The sequence below is a fragment of the Nelusetta ayraudi genome, unplaced genomic scaffold (genome assembly GCF_046127955.1).
Source record: "Nelusetta ayraudi isolate G7.1 ecotype Tasmania unplaced genomic scaffold, CSIRO-AGI_Nayr_v1 ptg000094l, whole genome shotgun sequence".
Taxonomy (NCBI): domain Eukaryota; kingdom Metazoa; phylum Chordata; class Actinopteri; order Tetraodontiformes; family Monacanthidae; genus Nelusetta; species Nelusetta ayraudi.
In genome coordinates, this window is record NW_027466144.1 from 1199983 (window position 1) to 1215428 (window position 15446).

General features: G+C 44.3%; 1 protein-coding gene across 1 annotated transcript in view; it reads right to left on the reverse strand.

Moving 5' to 3' along the window:
• Positions 1-1004: 1004 nt before the first annotated feature.
• The window catches only part of LOC142902497 (cadherin-7-like), a 67237-nt gene continuing 52795 nt past the window's right edge, over positions 1005-15446 (reverse strand). The window contains exons 10-12 of the mRNA XM_076047625.1: positions 11262-11379; positions 8759-9007; positions 1005-3088 (exon numbers count right to left, since the gene is read on the reverse strand). Coding sequence (XP_075903740.1) covers positions 2574-3088; positions 8759-9007; positions 11262-11379 — 882 coding nt within the window. The 3' untranslated portion in view covers positions 1005-2573. The remainder of the gene's footprint in view (positions 3089-8758; positions 9008-11261; positions 11380-15446) is intronic.

Sequence of the window (15446 nt, forward strand, 5' to 3'; positions counted from 1 at the left end):
CCAGGTTCAAAGCTTTGAAAACTGTGTCAATACCTGTAAGGGGACGGCGTATTTACCCTGCAAAGTTTCACAACAAGTTGGTTGCGGCGCCTTGCATCACTCTGCATTATACAGCTAAGTTGTATTCATGGAACTGGGTGGGAGGGCGGGGGAGCTGAGAGAGATCCTCATCAGCTACACAGACGCACGCAGCTGCAGGTCATTAAGACCTGATGACCGGAGTGACCACAGCAGTGGCTGACGACAGAGCACCCAGCACAGACTCACTGAACAATTCAGCTGCTTTTTTGGAAAATGTTTTCTACGGGAAACGGTATTTTGAGGACATGAAATTAAATTAATGAGAACAACAACAACCACAAAAACGAGGACTTGGGAAAATATGCTTGAAATAACAACACTTACTGACGACAGGGTCTGCTCAAAGGCGCCGTGGCTGATCCAACATCCTGGTGTCTCATCACGTAAAGGTCAGTCAGCCAGGCCGTCACAGGTGAGAGGGCGAGGCAGCGGGTAAATCCACTGTTCGGGGGAACACAATAAAAAGTGTCAGTCGGAGCTGCTGGGAGGTGAGACAAAGTGTCACAGGTGGGAGGAGACAGAACGCAGGTGAGGCAACAAGGTTACCTGAGGTGTGTGTGTGTGTGTGTGTGTGTGGGGCATGAATCAAGGAGATCATTGACATGACATTTTGGGAGTTTTTTTGTCGTCGCCCACCGACTGACGAGCGCGGCTGAGTGTTTCGACTTGCTGGTGCACGCCGCGTTGCGGCTGCGTGAGCACATTTTTAAGGGAGCCGCTCGCGACTGGGCCCCTCGACTCCCTGCAGAACCCTCAGATGGAACCCACTGTGAGCCGCACGGTCGTCGGGCCGCCTGCGCCGCCTCGCCGCTCTGTGCTGATCAGGCCTTTCAACTACAAACGCCTCATCAAAAAGATGAGATGGGAATAAAAAAAAAGGAATGAAAAAAAGAAAAGAAAGAAATCAGACTCCTACCTTTTTGAAGCTGCTCTCTGGGTCCATGAACTTTCCGAACCACACTGAAGACTCGTCGTGGAACCACTTTTCAGCCACTGATCATCTCCTGCGGTTCACGTGGAGTTTATTACCAAGGTCTCAGTTTATTTACCTCAGACCGACTGACTGAAATAATTTCCTGCAGCCCTCAATACTGAATGCTGTTTTTTTTATTATCATTATTGTTGTTTTTCAACCAAAAAAAAGATAAAAACATCATTTGCACGATTCGGCCTTTCAAAATAAATAATAAGAACAATAATAATACATTTCAGCTGTACATGTTGACATCCAATTCATAACAGAACTTCTTTAACTGAAAAAAAGAAAAATAAATAACAAAAGGCAACACAATGTGGTTACTACCGTACATTGTCCTTTCAGCGTCGACAAAACAGACCACGCACATTACTGATCTCAACTCTGGATGACAATAAATGCTTTTGACTGCAAACTACAGAAGCCGAAAACTCATTTACCTACAAACTGCAAGTTGGGCCAGTAAAGTGAGCGTCACCTCTAAAATAAAAACTTTTTTTTTGTTTTTGTTTTTGTTTTGATTTGATTTTTGATAAGATGAACACAATGCGGACTGTTCCATTAGCAAAGCTTTCACACGTAGCAGATGTATCCCAGACACTGGCCCACTCTCCGCCCCTTGAAAAAAAGGAAAAAAAGAAAAAGAGAAGAAGCAGAACAACTAAATTTCAGTCCTTAGAAAATATACATCGGGCTCGGAAATAGTAAGGCGTAAGAAAAAGACACACGACGTTGCAACATCTGCAAAATAAACAAAAAGATTCTCCGCTTCCGCCACCAAAGTAACACGAGCGTCACCCACTTCGTTATCACCTTTCGTTCGCACCTCAACTTTTTTTTTTGTTTGTTTTTATGTGTTGCACGTGACAGCAGCTGCAAATCAAGTCTCTCCTATGTTTAAATCGGCTTATCGTCACCGTTGCTCTCCGTCCCCCCGGAGAAAAAAAACAAGAACAAAAAAAAAAAAAACAGCAACTGGTGTCAGTCCGGTGACGGCTGATCAGCCTGCAGGGACGCTTCATTTCATGAGAAACATTTACATTTCTTTCTTTTTTTTCGCCTTTCAGCACAACGAAAGCAAAGAAAAGCATCAAAGCCGGAGTGCTGGGTTGGTGCCCGCCGCAGGAATGAACAGACAGGTGCCTCTGTGTACAAATGTTCCCCCATGTTTGCATTCTGCAAGTCAATGGTTGTTCTTGGACAGGAGCCCAAAAGGGGAGAAAAAAAATTATCTTGAAACCTTTAGAATGTCTTTTTGCCCACAAGGTTCCTTCCTCGGCAAAGCCACTTTTTGACGTCAAACGCCTCGCCGTGGCACGCTTTGTGAGAATCCATACAAGGTAAACAAACCAAAAACACCTTTGAAGTCCCAGTGTTGCCCTCTCAATCTGTCCCGTGCTGTCTTCCAATCTTTCCCTCCTGACCAAAAAAATCATTTTTCTCCAACAATAAATTATTTTTTTAGACATTTTTTTTTTTTTAAAAGTCCAAATGCTAAAATGTTACATTTGGAGGGCTACGAGAAAACTGCGCCGCCTTCGCTGTTGCCGTACAGGTCGGCCAGCTTTTTAAACCGCGGTCCCCAATTACTGAGATAGTCATAGTTCTGCTCCGAGTCTGTACTTAGCGACTCCAGAGAGCTGAGCGACTCGGCCACGGAGCCGCTGCCTTCAAAAGCGTACGTCTGCAGGGAGTCATAGGGGGGCGCCGTAGGGTCCACGTCGGCATCTTTCAGTCGCTCCCAAATAAACTCCCGGAACACCACGTTGTCCGGGAGGGCTTTGTAGGAGGGGCGGGTGGCCGCTGGGTAATGGAAGAAGGTGGGCGTGTCGGGCGTGACGTCCCGCCGCACGCTGGGGTCCCGGATGACGTTCAGGTTGCGGAGGGTGACCATGTCGAAGGCCTCCGTGTCCTCCTCGCCGCCGCCCTCGTCGTCGTAGCGCACAATGTTCTCCCTGATGTCCCGCTCCTCCTCCAGGATGAGGGGCTGCTTCCTCCTGCGGCGCATCGTCACGATGAGCAGAACCATCACTGGGAGGACAGGAGGGGGAAGAGACATCGGTTATCAACTGACGCATTTAAACAACTAAACTAATGGTAGAAGCTCTGTAGCGACACAAACAGACAAAACCACTCCAATAGGGCAAAAGAATCAAAATAAAAAAAATAATTGTGAAATGAAAAGGAAAACCTGATTTGACACATAAACACTGGAGCTGTGGCGGCTGCCGCAGAAACAGACGTGGTAATGGAGAGCAGGTGGAAACAATCAGACCAGTGGAGACACAACGAGGGGAAAGGGCAAGTTCCCCCGACACAGGAGGAGACTTGACTTTTCAAAATAAAACGGGAAGCCATGCGACAACACGGACGAGTAACTAAACATTTCATCCAATTCACCTGGACATGACCATTTATATACGTGACTGTTTTTTCACAGACGGCTGTACGCGGCTCTCTGAGATCCGACCAAAGCCGCCCCTTCAAACCCCGGCGCGCTCTCCCATACATTACGGCTGAAAATAACTCTCCGCCCAAGCAAACTGGCAAATGTCTAATGATCCTCTATCCATCAACGTCGGGCTGCTGCCAGTGAAATATCGCTCAGCAGGGCCCTGCGTTCCCTTTGCTGTGTCGAGTTGGCGCAGGCGGCAGCAGGAAGAGGCCTAGGAAGCAAATCCAAACGCCGCTTCACACCCTCTAATAAGGGAACAAATGGGGGAGACGGAGATGGAGAGAGGGGCGGCTGTCACATGGGAAAGGCCGGAGGAGATGAATGGCTGGCTCTCTGCCGGCCACTCGGCCAACGCCGCCTCCCAACAGCAGCAGCGGTGTTTCTTTGCGACGTGCACAGAACGACGCCCAGCTCTCTGAGAAGCTCCACTCACATTTAAGACAGAGCGGCGAAAACATTTCTGCAGAGGATCTGGTCTCTCTGATTTTCTTCTTCTCCCTTTTTTTTTTTGGTGAAGTCAATTTAAATTCAGTTCGATTCAGTGGGGTCGTCTCCAAAGTGAATTACAAAGTGGCACATTGAAATAGAATATTTTCAATGCTTTCCAGCAAATCTCTTTAGGGCATAATGCCTAGAAGGCAGCCGCGATGCGTCACGGGCTGGAAATGGGCCAACATGCGAACACGTCCTACTGGGACGAGCCGCCCGAATGGCCGGGAATACAAATAGTAAGTTTGTGTGTGTGTGTGTGTGTGTGTGTGTTGGGTATCAAGGGTCTTGTAAGAAATGATTTCCAGCCCCGACAGCAGAAGCCAACAACACACTATCACCACGTGTCAGGAGCTCGACCCCGAACACGTTCACAGAAGACAGCGGCTGAATGGAAAACCGGAGAGTGAATGGGTGCTCGGAACCATCTCGCTGCTAATGGAACGGCCTCTCTTTCTGATCACCTTTTCCTTAAAAATCTTTTTTTGACCATGTGCCCTGTTAAGGCCGGCATCAAAATACAACTTGACACCAAAAGAAGAAACTCTTTCTCAAGTATATGAAGGCAATGAAGGTCACACTTTCTTTTCTAATTCTAAAAAAAAGATTTCTTGGATAATAAGAACTTCCATTCAGACTTTTAAGTGAATTTACACTGATGTTTTTCTGCTGTCAAGCTATAGAAAAGCACAAGACTAACAAATAAAAACCCTCTTTTCTAAAAATGCATGACACCTAAGAAGTAGGTATTATATGACACTGATTCGACTTCTTGAATCTATCATGATGCTTTCACTGTGAAAATAAATTCTGCCCTGATTTATTGAAGCGACACGACGTCTTGGTCCAATGAGGGATGGCTCATGTTGTTGGTAAATGTCTATGCTGTTGTGTTTCGGGATTTGCTGTTGCATGTTGCACTTCAGGGCCATTGTACTGAAAGAGGTATTAATGGATTTTTAAAAAATGCTTTGTAGTTTTTCCTTTCATGTCTTTATATTAGCAGCAAACTAATTACAGTCAGTCCGGAGTCAATTGTTCCAATGGGGCTGTTCAAAAGTCTTTTATCCTAAACTGTTGCTGTTTGTGCATGTTTATTATTCGCCAACAAAAAACACCATAACATGCAAGAAAAATCCCATTTATCAGATTTATCCTACACATGTCTGTCAGTAATACAGTCAGTGATGAACTCAGAATGTAAAAGCCACTCGGCCATCGGAGGTTTAGGTTGTGAAATGCCTGGTTTTACATCACAGCCTCCAGTCAAGCCATCAAGCCTTTCCATTTCAGGTTTCAGTCATCATTAACTATTATATGTGTATTATATGTGAGACTCACTACCAAACCATATACACTACCAAACCATAAGACCTGTTTGGTTTTATTTCTGAGGAAAGAAACAAATCTATGAATGTGCCCTCAAAATATCCAACCTCTGAAATAAGATCTATTTTGATGTTGAACCTACCTTAAATAAAAACACCAAGCTTTTAGTTAAGGCTTTTACTTGGACAGTTTATTCTTCAATCTCTTGTTCTAACTCTGGACCTTTATTCAACCTTGAAGCAACCTTCTAGGGTTTACTTTCTTCAAATCCTTGCAGTTTTTTTTGCTTTTCATATATTTTCTCTTTATTTTCCAGCAAGTTGTGGAGAAAATGTGAAGCTGTTCAGAAAAAGACACACTGTCTGCCATCCGAAGACAGACAAATAAATAAAGGCACAGCCAGCGAGTGGGCGCAGGGGAGACGGTAAAATGAGGGACACGAGTGGAGATTTATAGAATGAGGCTGATGAGATAGAAATAACTGGCGAATCAGAGCGCTACGTAATGTCCTAATTGGGCCTCTGGGGCATTCGGCAAAAAAAAAAAAAAAATGATTTATTCTTGTTAAAAGAAAAGAAAAGAAAAGAAAAGAAAAGAAAAGAAATGAACTTCACAAAAATAATGATCATCTCAGAAATTTGGATGAATCATCCAAAAGTGGCTGCAACATTTAAGGAGGGTTTTAAATGACAGCTCGGGACATCCATAAACACAAACACTCGCAGAAAAAAAAATACAGCCTGGCATTTTCAGGAATACCGCCGCTGGGGATGCAGGACAAAAAGCCCTGTGATTAAATCTAAAAATATCAACCTGTGATTAATGGCCACTTAGCTTATGAGCGCATACGGCTCGAGCTAACTCCCGCACAGCCTCTACTGTGGGCTGATGGGTGAAATCAGCGCCGCTGTATCAGGCACTCGGGCTCAAGTTTGCGGATGCGCTCGATAAACCCCCAGGACGGGTGGAGAAGTGGCACTCCAGCCGCACAAAACACACAGGCCCCTGTTGGAATCACTCGGTCTGGCAAGTCACAACTGCACTGGATGCACAGTCGCAGCGTGGAGCGAAAGACATTGAAAGGGAAGGGTCGTCAGACAAGGTCACAACAAAGGTCAGGGCAGAGTGGAAGGGAAAGGAGAAGGAGAAGGAAGCTGTGATGTAGGCCAGGAAAGGCAGGAAAGACGCTGAATCCAGGCGTGCAGAGGTGGGGAGCACGGAGGAATGCACGCAACGTACACACAGACACACAAACTAGGTGTGTTAGACCGAAGGCCATTAGTTCTAAGAGCGGCCTGAGGCTACGCCGCAGAATGGCTTTCATTAGTGAGGCTGGATTCAGGGCTGTGTGGCCACATATTTTCCTCTGCTGCACTTTTGAAGTCGCCATCTATCACCCCAAAAATAAATAAATAAATAAATAAATAAACAAACAAGACCTTATGTTACAACATATATATATATATATATATATATATATATATATATATATATATATATATATATATACACACACACACACACACACACACACACACACACACACACACATATAAAGAGAGGGAGAGAGAGAGATAAAGGATGTCAACCTTCAAGGGTTACTAGAGTTGAAGTTTGACCCCATCACAGTCTCTCACTGCATTTGCACTTTCGACGCTCCACAGCTTTGCGAGGAGATCAGCTGAGCAGCAAAGTGTGACTCTGCCTCGATGCGGGAACACCTCCTTCGTGGCTTTTATGAGTAATAACGCAGTCTGGAGGTAATGGCTCGCCGCTGCAAACACCCTTCAGGCCACACTGATGAATTCTCAATTTACATGCCGCTTTACGTGTCTTTAAACGTGCTGGCGGGGCGTGAGCAGTAGGTGATGCAATACACCGTTCACTGCGATAGCGTGTACTTGACTTTACAAAATATGGACTACAAGAAAAAAATGGAATAGTCTAAAACCCTATCAGTGGCACAAATGCACATAATTGCTCAATTTATTTCTCCCGTTTTTTTCTCGTACAGTTTGATGTGCTTTAATGTCGGCGGAGAGCTGCCAAAAACAGCTACATCACTGCCAAAAGCAGCTTCTAAGATTAAATCTGTTGAAGCTTTTACACACACACGTGTGCACACACACAGTTTACTAATATTACATTGAAATACATATGTATTTTTAATTCAATTTCTTCAGTGAGCATTAATAGATAGATTTCCTGTGACACACTTGAATATATGTTTAATACAGTATATGTTTTATTTGAAATGCATGTTGACTGTATGAATTGACTCTGGGTAATTGATCCCTGAGGATGTATTTCACTCGTCCACATCCAGACAGATATTCAGTAACTAACGAAGCTCAGTTTCATGTGTTTTTAGCAGGAAGAATGTGAGGGAGGAGGATCTTTCTCCGGTTTGACACAGACACAGGTCCCTGCATCCAGCTGAGGCAAGTTTTGTTTGAAGAAAAAAAAATGCAACGAATTAAGGGATGAGGCTGGGAGAATTTTAAACACTGAGGTGAGCAGTGTTTTGCAGCGCAGCATGGTGATCTTATCTGCAAAGGTTGTTGGCTTGATTCCAGCTGAAACATGCCACAAACAAATGGAGCCTGTGAGGTATTTGGGGCACACAGCTGGAAAGCTGAAATCTATTAGAGGAAGGTGCGCCAAACGTGTTAGAGGTGTATATGTGTGTGTGTGTGTGCGTGTGTAAATCATGATCAATAAATGAATACATACAGTATGGCCTATGTATTCTTACAATGTATACGTTTGTGCTGGATTTTGTAGGCTGTCGCATCATTTATCACCTCGTCCCAAAATCTGATTTCAAGCTCATGAAGTAGCAGAAAAAAACTTTTTCCTGTTTGAACTTTCATTCTAAAAAGTTAATGAAAGTTCTTTTTAAAGAGAAAAAAGAAAAAAGAAAATTCCTCCTTACCACCCACCCACTCCCTCCACCCCCAAATCCCCTTATTCTCAACCCTGACACTCCTCCACTGAGGACAGATTCATAATAGAAGAAAATTAGGATTCCATTTTTTTTCCAAAAATGTTCCTCTTTGCTGACCTCGATGAAGTTCTTTGCAGTGGATGAGAATGGTAACATGGAGTTTCTTTGTTACAGCTCAAGAGATTGAAATTTGGCAATTTACTTATTACTATGATTATTATAGTTAAGTTCCATACAAAGGCACTTGTAATGCAGGCATCATTTTATCTGTAATGAAGCACCTTTCCCCCACTGTACTATTTACTCCCTCCAAGCCAAGGCTCCTCTAGTCTTGCACTATGTGCACTGGGACTGATTGACTTCTGGGCTCCTGCTGTGTAAACTCTTACATCTGAGTGTCTTTCAGTGCCGATGGAGCCTCCAAACACTGTTGAGTGACCCTGTACACACACACACACACACACACACACACTGTTCTTACCCAGCAGCGTGATGATACAGCCCAGGATGGCCATGAGTGCCCCGGTGCTGAGGCCGGTGGCGGTGTACGCCACGGCACCGCAAGACAGCGCCACGCCGTCGGAGTCGCAGTCGCACACGCGCACCGAGAGCGTGTTGGTGCTGCTGAGGGCGGGATTCCCACTGTCCACAATCAACACGGGCAGTCGATACATAGGTTGCTCACTTCTGCGGAAGCCTCCCCGCTTGGTCAGTATGGAGGCTGTGTTGTCTGGGGGGAGAAAGAAAAAAGAGAAAGAAACGACAAATAAAACATCAGTGTAGCCGAAGGGGGAAAAACATTGTATTAAAGTTGCATAAAAGCTTTAGCGACTTCCAGCCAACCATGAAGTGAAACTCTGACTAACAGGAGGTGGGACTGCTGTGCTTTCATTCTGCAATTTGGAAGTGTTTTTTCTTTTTTTTTTGGAGTGAGGACGCTAACAGATGGTGGTATTAACACGATTCATTATATGACACAACAGCACATTTCTCTCTCCTGATCTTGGCCACCTGTTGGCTAATAATAGGTTTGGTTTCTCACATGAAAATTTCTCAGGTAAATGAGAGGAAGAGGCAGCCAGAGTACAATGCATTTCCAAATAATCATCTGTTGGAAAAACAGCCTTTTGCCAGGGACGTAAATTGAAAAGAAAAAACAAAACACTTGGAATTTTAAATTTGATTTTGCTTTCAAGTTCAACCCAAGTAGGTCCTTCATAAGCATACTTTTATGACACAGCGGCTTAAAGCAAAGCGTGAAATTCAGAGCCAGAAAAACCTTAACGTGTGTTTCAAAGCCGACCCCTTCGTCAATTTTTGCTGAAATAAAATGTGATCGTATGAAAATGTGATCTCTCCTGAAGTGTTCCCAACACCCTTCCTCACTAATTCAACCATCTGCGCCTCAATTGTTCAATCAGCTGAGCAGACCTAAAGTGCAAAGGTGAGTCAGAATCCTTCCCTTCACCTTCCTCAAACTTCTCACAGCAACCTTCTCCACGTCCTCGTCTCTTTTCTTCCACCTGTTCCTACTTAAGTGCCAAGCCTCTAATCTTAAAAGGTGCAGCAATGCACTGATAAGTATCGTGAGACACAACACAAATTGCCATCTTTTCTTCCCAGTCAATGTCTTAGTGGTCAAGTGAATGCCTCAAATAAATACAAACTGGCAAACGTTGAAAACTGTTGAACTCCGTTATTATTATTCAGTGGCAAACACAATCTCACTTCGGCCTTGATGACTGGGTGTCACGGCGCTATAAAAAAAACATTTTAAATGGCACACAGTACTTTAGTTCTCAACAACAACAGCAAAAAACAAAAAACAAAAAACACAATTTTTCTTCATCTTGGACGAAGCTCTCAGAAGCTGTCTGGCAGCCGAGTTGCTTCACATGGATGTGCAATCACATGGATTACAGTGGCACAGCCGCCCCGCTGCTTCTGCTGATGGCGCTTCAAGAATGTGAGCAGTGGAGCCTCCGCCTGAGGGCCAGCAACACAAAGTAATACAACACAATACAGGAAAAACAGCAGCTGACACTTGATTAGGGCCTGACTTCTATTCAGTCGGAGACCTTTTTTCTGAAGACTGTTAAATCCTTGTTTACAGGTGGACAGCAAGTCAAATTTCAATTTGTCAGAGTGTTTTTCTGCCGTGTGGTTCCCTGTGGCCTTGCATTCACAACAAGGCCAAAACATAAAGGGCCATGACACAAAATATTAAATTAACGAACAATTGCTTTTTTGTGTTGGTTGGGGGTGATTTTTTTTACACTCTCAATCCTCAAGCAATTACAAACAGGGGGGAAGAGAAACAGTGGTTGTGAGGGCATTGTCATCTTCGAGTTATCGTTTCCTTTGGCAGGACGTGGCACGCCTGTGAGGCCTCACTTCCTTCATATTTCTTTCCCAGAGTCAGATTGCAGCGAGGATTGTGTCCAGACGGAGGGCAGACACCCAGAGCACGAGTGAGCAATGGCCAAAGTGTCAACTGCACGGCCGCAAGGCTCAATTCCAAGGGAAGCAGGCAGCAAATAGACTGTGCCTAACTTGACCAAACCCCCTTAACGCACACAAAGTGCCACTAGCAACAACACTTATGAGGGGTTTGTGATTGAGCGGCGCTGTGTTGCAGCTCTGATCGGATGGAGGTGGAAATAATTTAAAAAAACAAACAGTACCTGACTTTTACAGCTTCTGCAATGATCTGTAAACTATTTAGACAATTGCAGAAACAAACATTGCTGCATCATCTTAACCATCACACTTAATTCTAACTGACAAAAAAAAAAAAAAAAATAGTGCTTCAAATAATTTAATCTGCAACAGGACGTGTGCGTGTCAAAATCCTGTACAAACAGAGACACACGTGTAACAAGGGCCTCAGTTCAGGACTTTGCAACGTGTTTTCCAGGAAAAAAACCCAAAAAAACAACGATCTTCGAGATCTGTCCAACACCAAAAAACATCCCTGAAAGTACCTTTGTTGTCACGCAGGGTGAAGTTGAGGTTGCTGGCGACGGGTGCAGCCAGGGAGAAAAAGAAGCGGTGGCCACTCAGCGGTTCGTCTTTATCCACGGCGCTGACGGTCTGGATCACCTGAGAGAAGAAGCCACCACATGAAAATCGGTTAGCATGCTGCTGCAAGGTTCTTCTTTCCGAAATCACTGAAAATGTGGCGGGGCTGAATCACTGCTGTCAGGCCGGTGCATATGTGCATCACCTTTGAGAGATTTATACAGAGGAAATGGGCACATTAATCTTTCTTAAATGGCCGCGTCGCGCCGCGAGTAAATGGGAGGAAATCAACTTAATTTTCACTGATGTAAGAGATTCGGCTCACAATGTTTGGCCGCAGCTTTCTGCCATCAATCGCATAAAGTACATTAAGTGCTTATTTGGCAGGAGGCTTGAGGCCTTTGGGGATGAAATGTTGTCTTATGGCTGGATCTATATTCAAGATTTCTAGACAAAATGCAGTACAGATTTTTTTTTTTTCTGTGCATAACCACAGCAGCAATATAGATAAGAGAGGCCCTTTGAGAGTGAATGTGCATCTGTGAAGCGGCACAGATGGGTGACTCTCAGCCATAAACAAGTCACGTGTCGGGTCCATTTGACTCTGCAAATATGTTTTATGGAACGGTGCCGCGCAAACGTAACCCTTTCAAAGCCTCATAAACACAGCAATGACAAAAATATTATTCTGTTCATTTTCTCACACTGCCAGAGGCAGCATAAGTTTCAACTGCTCAAGACAAAGTTGATGGAAACATAAATCCTCTGTGTCTGTTTCATGTCGCGCGGTTGCGTGACAACAGCAAAAAAACTCAACGCTCGTCCGCCCACCGCTGAAAATAGTTCATTTTGAGTTCCCCTCACTATTAATATGAGCAACCTGATAGCATGAACTGCCATTGAATAGGGCTCTGCGTCCTAATGTTGAAATAAATGCATATGTTATGCAGTCAGGCTTCCACTTCATTATTACGGGAGAGAAAATGAGTCATAGTGCGAATGACTGCGGCTCGAGTTAAACAAGTAAGTGTCGTTTTTGTCTCCAAACCAAAGTCTCAACAGGATCTGACGACAATGATTAATGAAATATAAATAAAGGATAAAAAAAAAAATCAATTCAAATGAACCTCTTTACTTTCACCAACCACCAAGCGGCTAATCATTTTTATTTATACAAATGTGGCATCTTAGAATAATGTTATCTGCACATGAAAGGGTAAAAAAAAAAGTCACCCTGCCTTCAATTTCGCTCTGTATGTGTCTGCAAGCAAAATAAACGGAGAGAGGAGGAGGATTCTCACTCGGCGGGCAGCGTCAAGGAGAAGCATATCACACGGACGTGCCATATGGACGACAAATGATAGCCGCCGCCACGGCCTTCAAAGTGGGTGTTACCGCGGCGGCGTTCTTATAAATTTAGATGAAGGCAGCGAGGCCCTTTTGTCGGCAAACTGGGGGGAAAGTAAACCACTGTGAAAGCTGGCGTCCGTGGACGGGATCCAAGAGCTCCTCAAAAAGCAATTCACACTAAATTATCACATCTCACAGCCCCTCCCTCCATCAGACCTCCTCCCCCAACAAGACATCAAGAGGAAACAAGCAAAAATAAATAAATCACCAAGTAATAATTAATAGGATGGTGAGGAGAGAAAAAAAACAGAGGTAAAGATCCATCAGTGTTGAAACATGGATTATCAGTTGTCAGCTGTGATTAAATGCTGTTGGTTAGAAGCTGTCAGGTGAGTGGGGTTGGTGTAGGTGGTAAACGACATCCTGCCAATTATTGAATCTGGCAGGCAGGGTAAGAAATATATAAATAAATACATAAATAAATAAATCATGAATATTTTACTCTGTTTCCAAACAAAATTAAACTTCTTTCATCAGCAAAAAACACAACAAAGACATTATATTTGTGTCTGTCAGTGCGGTGTGTTTGCTATTTAGCATCTATTCACATTTAGCAGTGTGTATGTGTGTGTGTGTGTGTGTTAATCTGCTCTGGCTGGAGAACACTCAGGATCTGGTGTTTGTGTCAGACCACGTCAGCAGCGTGCAGGCAGACGCAGCAACCAGTCGCCCGCACGCTCGGCTGCACGAAAGCCGCCCGCCACCGATTCTGGGATCATAATGCCTCCTTCGCAAGCCTCTCACTCTGTTATGGAAATTCCGAGACATCTGATAGAAACCTATCTGTACGCTTCCTACAGCGACACATCCAATGCACAATTTGAACCCTTTTGATGTCGTCTGAATATTGCAGATGGATTCCGAGCTTATCTCCAGGAAGGTTTTCCTGCTCCTCGCCGCCGAGGCAAAGGGCTGTAAATCATCCTTAAATCAAACACTTTGTAATGTATAATGCCTTTCATTAGGGCGGCTCTGACGCATGGCGCACGGCGGCGGTGGTGGGGGGATTCTCTAATGGCTTGAGAAGGAGACCGGAGAAGAAGAAGGCACGGACGGAGGCAACATTTTCAATTTTTTTTTCTCGCTGAAGGAGATGAAAAGTACAAGTAGATCGGTGTGTCTGTCGGTCTGTCTGTCTGTATTCTGTCTGTCTGTCTGTCACATGGCCAGAATGCGAGGGCTGGCGGATCACAGAATTAATGGCTTTTGCAGTATTCACATAGATAAAAAAAGAAATAGAGGCGGCAGCAAACATAAAAAATTAGTCAACACGAGAGGCATGCATGCATGCACACACACAAACATATATGTAATGCATGAATTCTATTACTCTGAATAACTGGCAAACATAATGTAATCATTGCACCTGCCTGGTCAAAAGTGATTACTGAAGCGTTTCAGTGCAGACAAACGGAGCATTTTTACAATTGGAGGAGATGTTTTTTTGCAGCACACTCCAGCTTGACGGACTCCACCGGCCGCATTTGCGTCGCATAACTGCGGCGGACTCGCGGTGTGCAACGCTGTTGAGAGGGGCACCTGACACACATGCACGTGCGCCGCAAATTGACGACGTCTGACCAGCCAGCCAGCAGCTACTCCAGACTAAGATGAATAAACAGGCAGTATAGTAGTATAGGTAGTAGCTGAGGTATGAGGAATACTTCTTCTCTATAATGCCTTCAATACATGAAGACGAGATTGATCACGTGAAGGTACAAGATACTGATCCTGGATGATGTCACCTCCTTCACAGCAGATCTGGAACAGGAATCTGCTCCAACATGGACTCACTTTGTTGCGTCCAGTAATCTTATTATCCCGCTGTGGACGACGGATGCTGAGCCAGATGCACCACGCCGCGCCACCAGACACTCCAGATTAATATATGATCATTTTGATTTTTTGTTGATGTGGTCCTGTGTTTTCACAGCTCCTCGCTTTGCGCCCTCGTGCTGATATCGTCACCCCAAACATCGCCTTCACGTGAGACCCAGCAAACAGCCTCCACTCACACTTCCCACCCTGCTGTCATCACACACTCACACAGATTTTCCCGATAATTAGAACGTACGTCTAACCCGTCACCTCTTTTCAACACTTGGTAAACAGGTTCACCACTTTTGCCAAAAATAAGCAGAATACGTCGAAGAAGCCTGGACTTCTGATCTCTTGGTCAAGTTTTTTTTTTTTTTTTTTTTTTTGCAGTGCAAACAACAATCACAGAGTTACTTACACCTTAACAAATCTGTTGTCAGCACCCTGATGAAACACCTAACGGCTAATATTAAACTGATGAAAGATACATGTAAAGACTGCTGGCGTCTGGATCTTTTTTGTTGCTGTTGTTTTTGCTGCCATTTGCGTGATTGATGTGACGTTTTGGGGAAGCGGAAGACCGAGCATGAGAGTTTGTTGTGATGGAATAGAGAGAAAATAGAAAAAAGATTAAATAAGAGGGAAATGAAAGATCAAGACACTTAAAATCTTCTTGACCGGCATTGAAATTTGACATCTTGAAGAGACAGGAAACATCAGACATATAATAATTTGTTTTATGGTCATGACTGCTGCAATTAGTTTTTTTGTGGTTTTTGTGGTCAAATCAGTGGTTCGTAAGGACAGCAGACCTTTGACAAACGAAACACAGCGGTCGCACTTGTGCTCACGCTGCGGCTCGACTCGGAAACAAGCGGCCTGGCGTGACGCCGCCGTAAGAAACATTTAAAAAGCCGTTC